At 51.4% G+C, this 17,286-nt stretch overlaps 1 protein-coding gene across 2 annotated transcripts in view; it reads left to right on the top strand.

Annotated features, from left to right (window-relative positions):
* TTC22 (tetratricopeptide repeat domain 22) overlaps positions 1–16,704 on the top strand; it is a 22,206-nt gene extending 5,502 nt beyond the window's left edge. Inside the window, exons 2-7 of one of the 2 annotated variants that reach the window (XM_011973832.1) lie at positions 9,629–9,684; positions 9,899–10,014; positions 10,654–10,772; positions 11,584–11,745; positions 15,319–15,471; positions 16,004–16,704. In XM_011973832.1, coding sequence (XP_011829222.1) covers positions 9,629–9,684; positions 9,899–10,014; positions 10,654–10,772; positions 11,584–11,745; positions 15,319–15,471; positions 16,004–16,540 — 1,143 coding nt within the window. In that variant the 3' untranslated portion in view covers positions 16,541–16,704. Of the gene's footprint in view, positions 1–9,628; positions 9,685–9,898; positions 10,015–10,653; positions 10,773–11,583; positions 11,746–12,085; positions 12,152–15,318; positions 15,472–16,003 lie in introns of those variants that run through there. The other variant, XM_011973833.1, reaches the window with a different exon arrangement.
* The last annotated feature ends 582 nt before the right edge of the window (positions 16,705–17,286 follow it).

The following is a 17,286-nucleotide window of genomic DNA, read 5'->3' as shown; positions in this document are numbered from 1 at the left end:
CTTTCTTTCTTTCTTTCTTTCTTTCTTTCTTTCTTTCTTTCTTTCTTTCTTTCTTTCTTTCTTTCTTTCTTTCTTTCAGACTGAGTCTGGAGTACAATGGCATGATCTCAGCTCAGTGCAACCTCCACCTCCCGGGTTCAAGCAATTCTCCCGCCTCAGCCTCCCAAGTAGCTGGGATTGCAGGCACCTGTCATCATGCCCAGCTAATTTTTGTATTTTTGTAGAGACTGGTTTTCACCATGTTGGCCAGGCTGGTCTTGAACTCCTGATCTCAGGTGATCACCTGCCTCCGCCTCCCAAAGTGCTGGGATTATAGGCGTGAGCCACCGCACCCAGCCACATTTCTCTTTCTTAAATTACAAAAAAATATGAGAAGACAGATGGCTTTGATCACTCCCCTCCTCCTCCCATCACCCCTGTAAATATACACACATGTCCAGAGACTGGGAAGTCTACACACGCCATCTCTCACACACATATACACTCACAGATGGACTGTCAGTGGCAGATCTCTAGATTGAGTAGCTATTAAGAGCACAAGCTTTGGAGTTAGACCAGGTGAGAATTCTGCCTCCATCACTAGCTGGTACAGGCAATTCTTTATTCCTCTGAGCCTCAGTTTCCTTCTCCGTAAAATGGGGTTCTAACATGAACCTCACATGGTTGCTGTGAGGATTGAGAGAACATGAAGACCACCAGGCAGAAGCACGTGAGGTCCTGCCTGGGGCTTCTCCCTGCCTGCTCTGGCCCACAGCACTTCGCCACTGCTCTTCAACAGAGCCTTCCAGCCTCTGGTTTACCCCCATGTGGTTTCTGTCTTGCCCCTAGAGTGTGGGCATTCTGTCTTGGGCTTTTCTCTCTCTTCCCCATCCACCCTCCTCAATGTCTGACGTAGAGCTGAACACCAAGGGGAGTTTGCAGCCATTGTTTAATTTAGTCGAATATCTGGATTTTGTCTTTAAAATCCCTATTTTTTAAAATAAGGTAACTTGAACTTACTGTCTAAGAGAAAAAAAAAAAATCCCTGTCCCAAGCCAACTCAGTTGTTATTTTCTTCTCCTTTTCCCAAAACACTGGTGCCTTAACACACACATGCAGTCACACACACCAAGGCAGGCCCTGAGTGATGACAGGAACCACACCTGCAATGGTGTCTGTGCACCGGGCACTGAGCTCAGGATTTTACCTGCCTTCGCGCATTTTAATTTTATTCAAACCTCACAGACACACTGCCAGGTGCTGTGATTCCCCCTCACACCCCAGGCATAACAGGCTTAGGGAGGGGAAGGGATTGCCCAGGTTGACCCAGTGCCTGCGGGGCTGTCCACACTTCACCAGCCAGCTGAGGCAGCTGGGGAGGGAGGCGGCCAGCCTCACAAACAAAGGTGTGGGCATTCCAATCCATCACTGCGCCCAGCGGGGTGGGGACCTGGCAGGAAGGCCCAAGAGAGTGTCAGAGGTCAGCAAGCCTAGGATCTCTGGCATGCATGCGTGTTCACAGACGCACACCCGCGCACACACACACACACACACACACACACATACACACACACACGACTCCACAATTCTGAGTGGTTTGATTTGGTTCAGCTACAAGAAGAGGTAGATGAAGCTGGATGATATCCCAGGCACTGTGCACACAAGTGCTTTTCATCGATTATCTCATTTGATCCTCACAGAAATGCTGGCAAATCCACATTGTTATTAACCCCATTCTACAGACAGCAAACTAAGGCTCAGAGAGGTGTTGTGACTTGCCCAGGGGCACATGTGGCTGGCAGGAACTAAACTCAGGACTATGAGACATCAAAGCCCAGGAGGATGGACAGCTTTCCTAAGGGTCTGGCTTCAACCTTCTGTGGTCTTGGGGCGCTCACGTTTGCATGTCAATGCCCTCTAAGTTTGCTACTGGCTTCTCTCCCCACTTGGCTGGGAAGTTTAAGAACTGGGTGTCCTCCTCCTCACAGATACAGAAGCCCAGAGCCAAAACTGCTTTGAGCATCATCTGGCCCAACCACCTCTTTTGCAGGAGAAAAGATGATGTATGTTAGAGTGCAGCACCGCACAGACCCACGGGAGGAGCTGAGAAAATTCAGGCATCACTGTTGTTACTGCAGAGGGTAAGAGACTCCTGCAGACCCACTCAGCTACTGCCGGTGCTAGAGTTGGATTTGGACGCTGGACCAGACAGGGAATTGCCCTCTCACTAGGGATAGTGAAACAGAGAAGTGGCTCAACACAGTCCAGCAAGTCTGGGATCCAGCACAGAGCAAAACTGACAGGGCCTGTGTTTGCATGACAGACCTAGGACCAGAAAGGAGCTTTGACCAACAGGGAGCTGCCCAAAGCTTAAAATCCACAGGGAACTGTCCAGGGAGCCCAAGACAGGGCCAAATATTTGCTTCCATGGCATAACACTCAAATCCCAAATTCCCTCCACCTGTGCACATATCACCCCAGCCAACATGCCTGTTGATGCAGGCAGGCCACGTGGGGTCACCCCTGTTTGCCGATGTAGAAGCTGAGCCATGCCAGTGGGCTCTCCAGGACCCCTAGAGGAGTGAGAGGCAGGGGTGGGACTCCAATCTCAACCTCTGTTTCCTCCCCACACCTGACAAGGCAGGAGCACAAGAGCATCACCACCTGCAGCTGGGTGTGGGAAACAGCAACCCTCTTCCCTGCCTGTCTTGTACATGGCCCACAGGCGGCAGGCTGGGGCCAGGTGGGGCGGGGCTCGGTGTGCAGGAGCAGAAAGGCTGTTCTGTGTCATCACAGAGGACATTCCAGTTGTGCAGGAAGGACATATCCACAGGCCTGCCACCTTGTGACTTTTATTTCTGCAGTGTCAGCCTTCACGGAGTCAGCAGGATGAGGTGGAAACAACAGGGGCATTGGAGGAAGGCAGATCTGAACTTGAATCCTGGCACTTCTGCCCTGGGCTATGGGGCTGGGCTGGTGGCTTTCTCTGTAGTCTCTGTTTCCTGATCTGTAAAAGGAGGAAGATGCATTACACCTTCTAAGGCTGCTGTGAGAACCCAGTGCCATGATGCACTGAGGAGCCCAGTGACACTAGAGAAATGTTCTTTCCTGTTTGTCATTCCTCCTCCCCAGAAAGAAAATTAGTCAGCTTTCAGGAACTGATTCTGAATCCAGAGGACAGCCCATCATCAGGGGCAAAGTTCAAAATACAAGGCAAATATTTTCTTTAAGAACCAGCAAGGTCTCTGTATAGCCTATTCAAATCCATATATATTGTAAGTCGTTGGTGTAGTGAAAGATCTTCTATTGGAATAACTTAAAATAGCCAAGCTCCCCAACATTTCCTTCTTTCGGGGCTGTCTTTTGAAGTAAATGGGACGCTGAACCTTGTACCCGACCCGAGTTAAGACATACCTGCTCTGGTAATGGCTTATCCTAATCCTACCATTTCCTGCAGGTTCTGCCAGGTCACTAACCTTTGTTGCTTACTCACCCAGCCCACAGGAGCTTCGATCTTCAGGCTTCCCTGAGGATCACAATTTCTGACCTTTTACTCACTAAAAAAGAGAGAAATTTTCTAGCCCATTTTTGCTCCACCTTAGGGTAGTACAGTGAGAGCCTCGTGCAATGGTTCTCAAACTTCAGCATGCAGTAGGGGGCCTGTTAAAACACAGATTGCTGGGCTCCCACCCCCAGGGTTTTAGATTCAGTGGGTCAAGAATTTGCATTTCTATCAAATTCCCAGGTGATGCTGCTGATGTTGCTGGACCGAGGGCCACACTTTGAGAACCACTTGTCTAAGGTAGTTGGAGGCAAAGACTCTGGAGCTAAGTTCTCAGAGATCTCAGCCCTACTACCTGCTAGCTGTGTCACTCTGGGTGCATGCCTTAACCACTCTGTTTCACAGTTGCCTCATCTGTAAACTTGGGAGAATAACAATCCTTACCCCATAGGTAACCCTTGAGAAAGCCTAATGGGGTAACACATGTAAATGAAGTGCCTGGTGCATAGTAAGTGTTCAAAAGTTGCTATTATTAGTATAGCAAAAGAGCATCATCTCCAGGTTTCAGTCAAGGCTGTCACACTGGACATGTGACTCTGAACATAGCATCTTGCCTCAGTCTTCCCAGCTGTATGAAGAGGGTAATGATACTCCCTTTACATTCCATGAGGCTGTTCTGAGGATCACATGGAATCTGTGTGAAAGCCCTTTGTAAACGGTAAACACCGTACAAACAGTAGCTCCTTGCAGCTGGATCTTGTGGGAAGAGCGTTGAAGTCAGAGAGACCTGGCCTGAAGTACCAGATCAAATAGGCAGGTCTCTGCTTCGGTTTCCCCATCCCTAATATAAGGAAAGTAATAGCGAGGGCCTCAGAAGAGCTAGGAAGTGTGCTGAGAACACCTCACCTGAGATCTGTCTCTCTCACCTTCAGCTTGTACCAGGGTCTACAAATTTCATTTTAGGGTCAGCATGGGCCTCGCCTAGTTCCCTCCCATGAATCTGCCACAGAACAGCAGCCTAATGTAAGCTCCTCCAGCACAAAGCCTGGACTCACACGCTGGCCAGCCTCTCTCATAGACCACGGAATCCCCAGCCCATGGGACTGTGATAAGGACCAAATGAAAGAAAGGGTGGGGGGTGTCCTGACCGGAGGCCACCTACCCCAGGCAGGTTCACCGTAAATACTCCTCTTTTGGCGGAAGTCCTGTGAGCCCCCTCCCAGGCTGCCTCCAAACACCTTGCCTCTGGGAGTCGTAAACTCTGTAACTGAATTCCTTGCAGCCATAAGAGGTTTCACAGCAACTTTATTCTCCAGGATAGAGGTGGAATGCCCCCTCCCTTCTCCAAGAGGGGAGGGGGCAGTCACAAGCCTGCTTAATTTAATTTAACGCACTATGGCTTGCCAGGTTGCCCCTGGTAACAGCTTCAGCGGCTGCTTCAGTTACTGCTTAAGTTACAACCAGAAGGATTTTTAAAGAGACAGTCCAAGGCCGAACACAGTGGCTCAAACCTGTAATCCAGCAGTTTGGGAGGCCGAGGCGGGCAGATCACCTGAGGTTGGGGGTTCAAGACTGGCCTTACCAACATGGAGAAACCCCGTCTCTACTAAAAATACAAAATTAGCTGGGCATGGTGGCACATGCCTGTAATCCCAGCTACTTGGGAGGCTGAGGCAGGAGAATGGCTTAAACCTGGAGGTGGAGGTTGTGGTGAGCCAAGATTGCGCCATTGGCCTCTAGCCTGGGCAACAAGAGTGAAACTCCGTCTAAAAAAAAAAAAGAGAGGGAGACAGATAGTCTATTTTAGAGCCAGAATTGCAGCACAGAGTGAACATCTAACACCAGCTTCACCACAGGGATAGAGGAGTAAAGCCCAGGCACAGTGAGGCTTCTGACTAGATCTGTGTATTGTATTAACTCTGTTCCATATCCACTGACCCCATCTGCAACCCCACAAGCCCTCCTGCAAATGCGGCTCTTAAGCTGGATCTGATGAGGGACTACTTTAGGGATTTGTCACACAGATGTCACCCAACTAGCTACTTTTTTGAAAATCAATTTTAGTCATCAAGTTGAAGGGGAGGAGAGTTGACCCTTAGGAGTTGCCCCTGCAATTCAGGCATACTGCCACCAGGTGGTGGTATTGCTTGCTTAGTGAAAACCGTAACCAGTCTCTTGAATTAATCAGTAATACTCAACAGCGCGCAGAGTGGTGGTGAAACCACTGGATTGTAAGCTCTGATGCTAACTAGTGTGGAACCTTAGGTAAACCACCTCGCCTCTCTCTTCTCGGTGTCCTCGGATATCTAGTAAGGAGACTGATCAGGATAACTGAGTGTTTTGGACAAGGCTTAGGAATAGAATCATGGAGGCATGAGTCTAAGCCCCAGCTCTATCACGTACTAAGTGTGGTTTGGACATATAATTTAATTTCTTGCCACTTGAATACCAAGCAAGAGAGTGGCTGGGAAAGCCCTGAGGACAACACATTAGTCTCCAACACTGGGGACCTGTGGAGGCAAGAAAGGTGCCTGGGAGCCAGTAGGGGACTGGAGATCCTGAGGTCCTGGGAGCATAGTGGGGAGAGGACAGCAGGGTGCCCCAGGATGGCTCCAGATTCCAGGGCCAAAGACCATGTTGCCTCATCGGGCACTGAAACATGCCACAGCAGACAAAGCAACCTCCTAGAGAACCCTAACCCCACTCAGTTCTCAGCTCTACCCAGACCAGGAGGAAGGGAACAGACATCTACTCTGGGCCAGGCACTGCCCTCACAACTCCTGAGAAGCCCATATGATTATCCTCCTTTGCAGATAAGGACATAACCTGCCAGGGGTAACTCATCCCCCAAGGTCGCCCATCTCATATGACCAGGCCTGCCAGGCACACGAGCCTCAGCTCTTCACATTCCCACCCCCCAAGTCTACTACACCTGTTCTTGCTGGATGCTAGGCTCCCTCGCCAGGAGCAAGGAAGGGAGAGTGGGTTCTCTTTCTCCCCACCATCACTCAGTTGAGCCAACCACAAAGCAGGTGAGGGACCAGAGGTCATGGGATCACTCACATAGAAGCAGCCAGGGGGCCGGGCACGGTGGTTCACGCCTGTAATCCCAGCACTTTGGGAGGCCAAGGCGGGCAGATCACTTGAGGTCAGGAATTGGAGACCAGCCTGGCCAACATAGCGAAACCCTATCTCTACTAAAAATACAAAAACTAGTCGGGTGTGGTGGCAGGCACCTGTAATCCCAGCTACTCGGGAGGCTGAGGCAGAATAGCTTGAACTCAGGAGGCAGATGTTGCAGTGAGCCGAGATTACGTCACTGCACTCCAGCCTGGGTGACAGAGCAAGACTCCATCTCAAAAGAAGAAGAAGAAGGAGGAGGAGGAGAAGAAGAAGAAGAAGGAGAAGGAGAAGGAGAAGGAGAAGAAGCAGCAGCAGCAGAAGCAGAAGCAGAAGCAGAAGCAGAAGGAAAAGCAGAAGCAGCAGAAGAAGAAGAAGCAGAAGCAGAAGAAGCAGAAGCAGAAGCAGAAGCAGAAGAAGCCAGGAAGCCTGAGGCACCACATGCCCCTGATCCTTCGCATGGTCAGGTTTTGACACATCATGCCAATTTGGCCCACACTAGGTGCTCCATAAATCCCAGTCTCCTTCTTCCTTCCCAGGTCCAGTGTAAGTAAAGCAGATAAGGGTATCCAGAGTCCTGTCCCTGCCTTTTTGCTTATTCCCACCTAAGTAACAGTATTACCTTTCAAGGTGATACAAATGTAAAAGCACACATCAATCAGATTTTGGCATTCCTGAGCTCTAGCCTCTTTTTTTTTTTTTTTTTTTTTTTTTTTTTTTAGACAAGGTCTCACTTTTTTGCCCAGACTGGAGTGCAGAGGTGCTATCATAGCTCACTGCAGCCTTAAACTCCTGGGCTCAAGCAATCCTCCCATCTCAGGCTTTAGAGCACCTGTGACTATAAATGTGCACCACTGTGCCTGGCTATTTTGATTTTGATTTTTGAGGAGACAGGGTCTCACTATGTTGCACAGGCTGGTCTTGAACTGCTGCTGGGCTCCAGAGATCCTCCTGCCTCAGCTTCCCAAAGTGCTGGGATTATAGGCATGAGCCACTGTGCCCAACCCCCCAGCTCTCTCTCCTTCTATAGCTCCCCACTACCTTGCAGATGAGCTCCAAGTCCTGACCCTGGCACTCAGAAGCCCCTCCTGATTATGCCCCTGCTGGCTCTTCCCTTCACCCCTTACTATCAGGGTTCCAGTCCTTGGGCTGCAGGCAGACTCCAGCACACCTGGCTAGCTCTTCTCTGAGCTTTTGCACTTGATGTCCCATCCTCCTAGATTGCCTTTTCTCACTGTATCCACCTGAGTGATTCCTACTTGTCCTTGAGGACCCTGCCCTAGTACCTCCTCCTCTGGAAAACCATGGGGAAGTCCTTGGATTGTATAGGATACCTCCCCGGGCTCCCATAGCCCCCGTGTTCCTTCTACTCTAATTGTGTCTTTGGGTCTGGCTTTCCTGCAGGACCCAGAGTCCCTAAATGTGGGACCTGCCTTCTGTCTCCTGTCTTTATTGCCCAGCCGAGAGCCACACAGAGAAGCTACTCAGGAATATTGACTGAGAAATGCAATTAGTGGGACCCCTTCTGGGTGGTCTGACTGGGACCTGGGTTCCAGACCCTGTCCTGAAGGGCAGTCATACCAGTTGGTGGGATCTGACTCATAAGGACCCCTCGCTTTCTTCCTCCCTCCAAATTCATCCAAGGTGTCCCCGGAGCAGCCACAGCCTAACCTGCTAGCATTGGCCCCCCCGGGTCCCCATTCACACACTCTGTGCTGCACACCCATCAGCTCCCCATCCCTAACGTCTCCAGGCCTCTGCTCATGGGAGCTCTCCATCTGGAGCCCACCCTCTGAAGTGCCAATGTGACCCAAGACCCTCCTTAAGCCCTCATCCCCCAACTGGGAGTGGCCCGTCCATCCCCCGCACTCCCTCTGTACCACTCTCATGGCCTCGATCAGACCTAGCTTCATAACACAGCTACTGGCAACCCGGTGTGGGGAAGCAAGCATGGGCTTTGGAAGCTGATAAACGGGGACCGGATCCCAGCTCTGGCACTCAAAAGCTGTGTGACCTTAGGCAAATCACTTTATCTCTCTGAGCTTCAATATGTTCCTCTATAAAATGGGGATAACAGCTACTTGATAGGTTTGTTGTGAGATGGAGAAGATGGGTGTCAGGATCCTGGCACATGCAGGCACTGAGCCGCATCCTATTATTGAAGCCTGGGTCTGCTTCTGCTGCCAGGTTGTGAGTGCGTTCGGGTGAGGGTGCAGGTCCCATTCAGTGCCACATTCCCAGAGCACCCAACGCAGGGCCTTATGCCATAGGTGCTGACAAATGCATTCACCCCAGCTGCTGGGGATGGGGGTAGAGAGAAGATGGACCCCCCTCCCCCACAGCTGAGGAGGCCACAGTGGGGGTGGCGAGTGCAGAGTGAAGCCTCCAGATCAGGGACGAGAGATGAATGTGGAGGGAGGGGCTGGAGCCTGAGGGAGAGCTGCTGATATGCACTGGGGGTTTTATTGGTTTTCATTAAAATTCCTTCCTGAAGCCGGAGCAGCTACTCCCATAAATAACAGCATAAATATTTTATCTGGTGCCCAAGTCGCACAGCAAGGTTGGCAGGAATAATAATGGCAAAACAGTTCAGGGGGGTCTTGGGCTTCAGCTGAGCTGGGCTCACTTAACATGCCCAAAGGGGCTTTCTCAGGAAGGTAAAGACTGCAGGGATGGCACCAAAGGGAGAAGCAGGTGGGCGTGGAGGAGAGGGTGAGCAGTGGGGTATGCGCCCTGGGGTTGGGGAGCCTGTGGAGGGTGTGGGAGGAAATGCTTACCACACCTGCTCTAGGATAGGCACCTCACTGGGGGCCCTCACAAAGCCTCTGTAGTCAGAGAAGTGAAGTGACTTGCCCAAGGCCACCCAGCCAGTCACGGGCAGAGCCAGGACTGTAATCAAGGGTGTTTAAGGTCAAAGCCCTTCCCACTGTGCCTGCTGCTTCTTGGGGTTCAGCAAGTGTGGGAGTTTATGAACAACGGCCAGAGTACCTCAGTAATGGCAGCGAGGGCTGTTCTCTGTTTTCCTAGATCCCGACGGAGGAGAAAAGGGGCTGGTATTTCACCATGGCAACACTCTACATCAGGTCAGGCAAGAAGGTGGCAGGGGTACGGGATGGTGGAGGGAGAGGTGTGGCCTGGTACCCAGCCAGCAGGGTAAGGGCAAAGGTGGCTGGGTCCATCCTGCTGGAAAGGATTCCCCAAACCCCACCACCACCACCACGGGCCTGGGCAGGGCTGGCAGCACACAGGACAGCTGGGAGGGGGTGCCACCCAACCACATCTCCTTCTTGGCCACAGGCTAGATGGTATCTTCCTGGAGCTGGGCAGTGAGGAGCAGAAGAGGCTGCCCGCCTTCAACCGCACGTTGGCTCTGCTCCGGCAAGTGCTCAAGTCTGAGGACCCCCGCCACCAAGGTAGGGGCCCAGGGGATGAGTGGGACAGCAGCCTCTGTCCCCCGCCACCAGCCTGCTGGCATTGCACCCACCTCTGGCACTGCCTCCCCGTCTTGGCTCCTGTTTCTTCCTCCTTCGCTCTGTCCCCTACACTCATCTGTGCACCTCAAGGAGCCCACATACCTTGCCCAAGTGAACATGCCAACTACAAGTCACTGTGACTGCAGGCTTCCCCGTCTGCAGCTCGTGACCTGGAGGGTGAGAGGTAGTTTCCCCTGTTTCCAATTATTTATTGTCAGAAGATTGAAGCCTCCGTTGAAGAGGAGTTGAGTCATTTTTTTGCAGGGCCAGAGAGCAAGAACAGGGACTAGAACCACCAGAGCTGGTGAGAGCTGAAGTCAGAAGAGACCTACATACCTGAAATGAGTTCCCCCCGATGACACACTGAACACAGAATAAGCATTAAAACGAGTTCACTAACCCCTCACACGGCCCCTCTCTCCACCTTTGCTTCTCTCTGTCCCTGGCAAGTTGCCCTCAGTGATCTCACGCTACTGTCCGTTGCTTTGTCTTCACGGGCAACACCTAAGATGGAGATGGCCCCTTCCCTCTCTCCACCCTGCTGCTTCCTAGAGACCCTCTCCCACCCTTCACCCCCAGCCCTGGCCTGGTGCTACCTCGGGATGCTGCTGGAGCGGAATGACACCTTCTCCACCACCCCCATGGGCGTCCATGACTGCGGGTACTCGGGGACCGACCCTCTGGACTGCTTCGGCAAGGTACGTGCCCCCAGCCACACCCACCCTCTAAACTGAGAAGGAGCCTGGCACCCCAGCCTCTCCACCCAGAACCCAGGCTTCTCTGGGTATCAGTCCCCACTGCGTGGTCCACCCAGGAAGTACACTTACTCCAGACCTTGCTCTCCATCCTCTCTTCATTCAAAACAAAAGAGACCCTCCCCATACCAAATCTGGCCCCAGCCCATTTCTCCAGCCTTGAAACAGACCCTTAGACTTTTTCCCTTGAGGCCTCCATTCACAGTACTCCCTCTGCCAGGAGTTCCCTACCTCCCCACCCCCAGTGGCATAGTAGAATGACGAGTTTAGCTGGGGTCTCCTTGCCAGTCCTGCCCATAGGCTGTGTGACCCTAAGGTAAGTCACTTACAACAGGAAGCAGTCAATGACAATAGTGGGGGTAAGTGCTATCACCCAGGTAAAAACCCTATACTTTGTAAGGTTGGGGGATGAGGGTTGCCTCTGGCCCTTCCTCTCACCTGCCCCGGGAAGATGGGGGAGCATACACTGGGAAGGAGGGGTCTGACTGGGGTCTAGAAGGCTTTATTGGATGTGACAGGTGATGTGGTCATGGGCCAGGCTCTCAGGAGTTGAGTGCCAATGGGTTGTGCCCCAAGGTGTTGGGTTCTATGATATGACAACTTACTGGCAGGTGGATAAGGGTGGATATGGGTAAAGGGCACCGTGTTGATATGGATGTATCCAGAAATGGGGTTCCTGTGGTTCAGCACTGTTTAGCCAGCTCTGGCTAACGACCAAGCAAGTGGTTTGCTTTTGCACTCCTCCCTTACCTAGGCCATTGAGATCGCCAAGAACCAGCCTCCCATCCTGAATCGCCTGGCCAAAATCTTCTACTTCCTAGGAAAGCAGGATATGGCCATTGGAACTTGTAACATGGCCCTGGATGTCCTACAAGATCCAGAGCTCAACTGGCAGGCGTACTGCACAAGGGCCAAGGTGGGTCAACTTCCTGCGCCACCTCACCCTGCCACTGGGAATCAGAGAACAAGGGCCATAGGCCAAGACCCTGTTGCCAGGGCCCAAGGGTCAGGGAGTCCTCATGGTGGAAGGGAGCTTAGGAGCCATCAAAAAACACAGTTGGGTTCTATACAGCTTTTTGTTTGTTTTGAGACAGGGTCTCACTCTGTCACCCAACTGGAGTATGGTGGTGCCACCATGGCTCACTGCAGCCTAGACCTCCTAAGCTCAAGCAATCCTCCCACCTCAGCCTCCCAAGTAGCTGGGACTACAGGTGCACACCACCGCACCCAGCTAATTTTTGTTTTGTTTCGTAGAGATGAGGTCTCATATGTTGCCCAGGCTGATCTCAAACTCCTGGGCTCAAGCAGTCCTCCCACCTTGACCTCCCAAAGTGCTGGGATTCCAGGTGTGAGCCACTACACCCAGCCCTGTAAGGTTTTTGAGTGAAAGAATGCAGAAGCCTCCACTCACTGCAGGAATCCCTTCTACAATGCCTGGTCAGTGAGCCCCCAGCCTCTTCTGGATTGGCACAGGTGGAATCAGACTGACCAGAGTTGAAATCTGGCTTCTCTACCTTGTGGAACTTGTGGCAAGCCACTTACCACCCCGCCAAATCTCAGTTCCCAAATCTGTAAGATATAAATAAGAACACTTTCCTTAAAATGTTGTCAACAGACGCAGTGAGGTAGCATCTAAAGCACAGTGCCTTGGACATAGGAGGTGCTTCTCTGAAAGCCAGTAGAGGTCATTTAATATAGTGGATCAGAGCTCTGGCTCTGAACACAGACAGCCTTGGTTCAAATCCCACAACACCACGTGCTATGGGACCTTTGGCAAAATACTCTTGCCCAGATTTTGAGCCTCAGTTTCTTTATCTGTAGATGATAATATGTCTCATAGAGTTGTTATGAGAATTACATTAGATTTTGTATGTAAAACTCAGCATCAAGCACACACTAAGATTTCATAAGAGACTGACTGCTACTAATTTAATATTAGGCATATTTTTGAATTATCTCACTGTCTCTTGAGGCAGTCCACTGCATAGTCATTTAGGTCTACAAGTTACACACTTAGTTGAGTGCTGTCTCCCGCTAGCTTCCTGCACCGGTCCCAGACCCGCCCCCTAGAGCCCACACAGAGCCCATGTGCTTGAGGAAGCAGACTCGGAGCTCCAAGTTTACTTCACTGCAAGCCGAAGAGTCCCCCCATCCCCTCATCTTCTCCACTACCATCCACATGACCTAGTGGCAAATCCTCTCCCAGTCTTGGTCTCAGTGGCTTAATTACTTTGCCAGCAGGTACGAGGCAGGAGTGAAATTCCTTCACTGTCATGGATGTGGTTATTATTATAGATAATAATATTAACCATAATAGTAAATAATAAAATATTTCTATAAAATTCTGCATTTCATCAAGCACTTTCATATTCGTGATCTGATTTAATGCTCACAAGAATCCTGTGAGAGAGGCCAGACATGTGCCATCCTACATATGAGGCCACATATAACCAGGGAGGCAGGGAACTTCCCCAAAGAACTGCATTCAATAATCAGAAACTCCAATTTTACTCTCCTTCCTCCATCACCATCTGGTGTCTTATGATCCTGGCCTCTCTGTGGTGCCAAAGGTCACTCAGATGACCAGAGGAGCACAGGATGGTGGAGAAGAGACGGTGAGGAGGAGGGAACTCACATTATCTGTGTAAAAGCCTCAGTCCATGCTGTGGCCCATAAGCATGGCCCTGGCCCCATGAGCTCTCTACCCCACCTCCCTCTGTTCATGCCTCTCAGTCTTCCAACCCTACTGCCAGGGCCTCTGCCTGGAATGCTCTTCTCCCAGATATCTGATTGGCTTCCTCCCTCACTTCCTACAGGTCTTCTAGTGGCCATCTAATTGAAAATATCAAAGCCATGCAACATTTAATTTTATATATATATTTATATTATTTATATATATTTATATAAATATATTAATTTATTTATTTTTAAAATTCTTCTAGAGATAGGGTCTCACTCTGTCACCCAGGCTGGAGTGCAGTGGCGTGATCATGGCTCACTGCAGCCTTGAACTCCTGGGATCAAGTGATCCTCCCACCTCAGCCTCCCAAGTAGCTGGGACCACAGGTGTGCACCACCACACCCGCCCAGCTAATTTTTTAAAAACTATTTGTTGTAGACACAGGGTTCTGCCTATGTTGCCCAAGCTGTTTTCAAATTCCTGGGCTCAAGCAATCCTCCAGTCACAGCCTCCCAAAGTGCTGGGATTATAGGTGTGAGCCACCACACCTCGCCACCGCCAACGTTTTATGTTTTCCTTTCCTGGTTTAGTTTTCTTAGCATTAATCACTCCCCTACACACTATTTACATCTTTATCATGTTTATTTTCTCTCTCCCCCAAAACATATAAGCTACTTGAGGGCAGGGATTTTTGTGGTTTTGTTGTCTACTGCATTCTCAATGCCTGGAACAGTGGCTGGCACAGAGGAGGCTCTTAATGAATATTTGCTGAACGAATGAATGAACTGAGCACCTTCCATATGCTAGCTCCTGACTAGAATATGTTCTTTCAGACATCATGGTAATTCCCCCAGGAAGATATTCATGAACTAATTTTTCAGATATAGAAATGAGGTTCAGGTTCATAGAGTTGTGGAACTCCCTCCAGATGACATGGCTAATAGCTAGGGGTTGAGGGAAGGACTGAAATTCAAACCCTAGTCCAACTGACCTGAAAGCCAGAGATTCATCTCCCCCTGCCTCCATGATGCTGTCTTATAACCAAAGCCCTTCTGATGACTATAAAGCATTAATACCTTCAACAACAATAGCCCCCTTTCCCTCGCTTCCTCCCACCCAACCCAAACCCACCCCTCCTAAACCTCCAAACTTTGTAAATGCTCTTAAGTGTGAGGAAAATGGAGGAATTAAGGAAAACAAGGGTCTGAGATCATTTGTAATGTGATGCTTGTCAGTTGGGGCTACCTGCCATTCTTCCCAAACTGCTTGTTGACATAAACTATCCCAAAATTGGTGCTGCCATCCTACCTAAAATAATCCTCCCCAATCATCTCTATCCCATTGTCATGTTTATTTTGTCATAGCACTTACCACTTGAAATAGTACTGTTTACTATTGACCGCCTCCCCTACTGGAATGTTAAGTTCCGCCAGAGCGGGAACCTCATCTATCTTGTTACCACGGTACCTCCTGTACCCAGCATAGGAACTGGCACATAGTGGGCTCTCAATACATATCTGTTGAATGAGTAAGGGACTCTTACTTCATCACTCATTGCACAGAGAGGGAAACTCATTCACTCATTGCACAGACAGGGAAACTAAGGACCAGAAAGAGGGTGTGGCTAGCCCAAGTTGGTCCAAGGCTAGGACCTAGGACTCCTGGGTCCCAGCCTCAGGGTCTTTCTGCTGCAACACAGAACCTCCCTGGCTGCTGTTAAAAAAAAAAAGACTGGGTTCATTTAGAACAGAGAGCAGGGCAGAGGCCCTTGCCTGGATCATCTTTCCTAAGCTGGCTCTCTGTTGGCAGATCCACATCAGAGCCTACCTGCACGACCTGGAGCGGGCCAAGATGGGTCTCGGGGGCATGCCTGACAGGAACCACCTGGCCTGTGCCAAGGCTGACCTAGAGGAAGTGGTCAGGGTGTGCCCAGGCTTCAAGGCGTACCTGGACATCAGCCAGGTAAGGCAGTCTCTTGGCTTAGCCAATAGCTGAGCAAGAATCTGTTTACTCCTTGCCAGGCTAGGCCAGGGCTAGGCCAGGATGCAGAGGAAAAAGTTGCACTCCCTCATAACAGTACCCATCTCCTCCAGCCATGGTGAGGATTGAATAAGATGTGTGTACAGCATTTAGAACAAGGCCTGGCTCTTCCTAAGCACTCAGGAAGTGTGGGCATTATTCTTGATCTAGAAGATATCTATTCTCTGTGTTCAGGGAATGTTCACCAAGAAGTGACAATATCATAATTTTAGATACAAGAAAACCGAGATCCAGAGATTGACTCACTCCAGGTTACATGGCTAGATGTGAAGGGGCTGGAACTGGAATCGGGGTACTCTTTTCCTAGAGGAGCAGGAATAAAACGTGTGATTAATAATTGTCGATGGAGAGAGGGTGGGAATGAGTGAAGGAATGGAATATTTTTTTAAGCAAGCGTGGGGCGGGAATGAGCATGGAGCCGGGCCTGCAGTGAAGGGCGTGTCCCCCACCCCAGGTCTACTACTACATGGGCGTGGACGCAGTGCAGGAGCTGCTGGCGGTGGACGAGGCGGCGCTGAACCAGGCGCTGGTGTTCCTGGCCAAGGCGGGCGAGTCGGAGCTGGGTGCCACACTGCCCGAGCTGCAGCTGCTGCGCGGCAAGTGCCTGCGCATCAAGGGCGAGGACGCCAACGCGGCGGCCTGCTTCAAGCGCGCGGTGGAGCTGGACGACGCGGGCTCCAGCCACACCGAGGGCTTCGGCTGCCTGCTCGAGGCGCTGCTGGCGCAGTGGAGCCAGGCACAGCTGAGCGACGGCGAGCTGGGCCGCGAGGTGGACGCCTGGCTACGCCGCGCCCAGGACAAGTACCCTGCGGCGCGCCTGCGCCAGGAGCTGCAGCGCGTGTGGCGCGGGCACACGGACGAGGTGCTGGGTCTGGCCCGGGCCCTGGTGGCCCAGGGACGGCTGGCGCTGGTGCGGCTGCTCTTTGAGACTATGGAGCGCGAGGGCGAGGGCGCCAGTGCGCCGCGGGACCGCCGGGCTGTCTCCTTTTAGGATGCGGGTGCCCAGGCCGGAGGCTCTCGGACACCCTGCCCAGGCCCCGCCCAGCTGGTGGGACCAGGTCTGGACGGACCCCCTGCCTTAGGCTGGCCTGGGAGCGGAGCCAGTTCGATTCTCTGTCGGGAATTGTGAATGGGGATGTTGCGACACCCGGGCGGTTTGAAATGCCCACCCAGACTGGAGGGCCTGAGAGCAGAAGAGGCTGGGAGCAGAGGTGAGAAAACACTGGGAAGCTGCCAATTGAGGGACAGAATTTTCTAGACATACAGGTAAAATAAGATGGTTGTGAGGCTCCTGAGAGAAACAGAAGACAGTTACCTCAGTGTGTCTGTTTTCTAGTCCAGGGACTCAGTCCCTCAGGCCTGCGTGCCTGTCTTTGGACTCCCGTGGGCTTCACTCTATCCTTATGTGAAAGTCCCCTTTACTTTAGTTGACTGGAGTGGGGTCTGAGCTCCTGCAGCGGGAAAAGCCCTGGCTAAAGCAGAGGTCAAGACTGCACCGCTAGTGAGTTACGGAACAGCGCCCTAGCCTAAGCCTGGTCCTCCAGGCTCATTCCTACCTCTCTGCCACTTTTCCAGCAGGCCTCCTCCTTGGTCAACTTGGCCTGAAAGGCCTCCCAAACGCTCTGAATAGAGCCCATCAACAGAACATTCACTTGACTTCCCTGCTCTTGGGGGAACTAGGGGCCCCACCCTTTAGGAGGTGCAACCTGCTCCCAGTCTTTTTTTTTTTTTTTTTTT

This window comes from Mandrillus leucophaeus, unplaced genomic scaffold (genome assembly GCF_000951045.1).
Source record: "Mandrillus leucophaeus isolate KB7577 unplaced genomic scaffold, Mleu.le_1.0 Scaffold14, whole genome shotgun sequence".
NCBI lineage: Eukaryota > Metazoa > Chordata > Mammalia > Primates > Cercopithecidae > Mandrillus > Mandrillus leucophaeus.
Note: the sequence above shows the minus strand (reverse complement) of the source record. Positions and strands in the feature narration are given on the sequence as shown.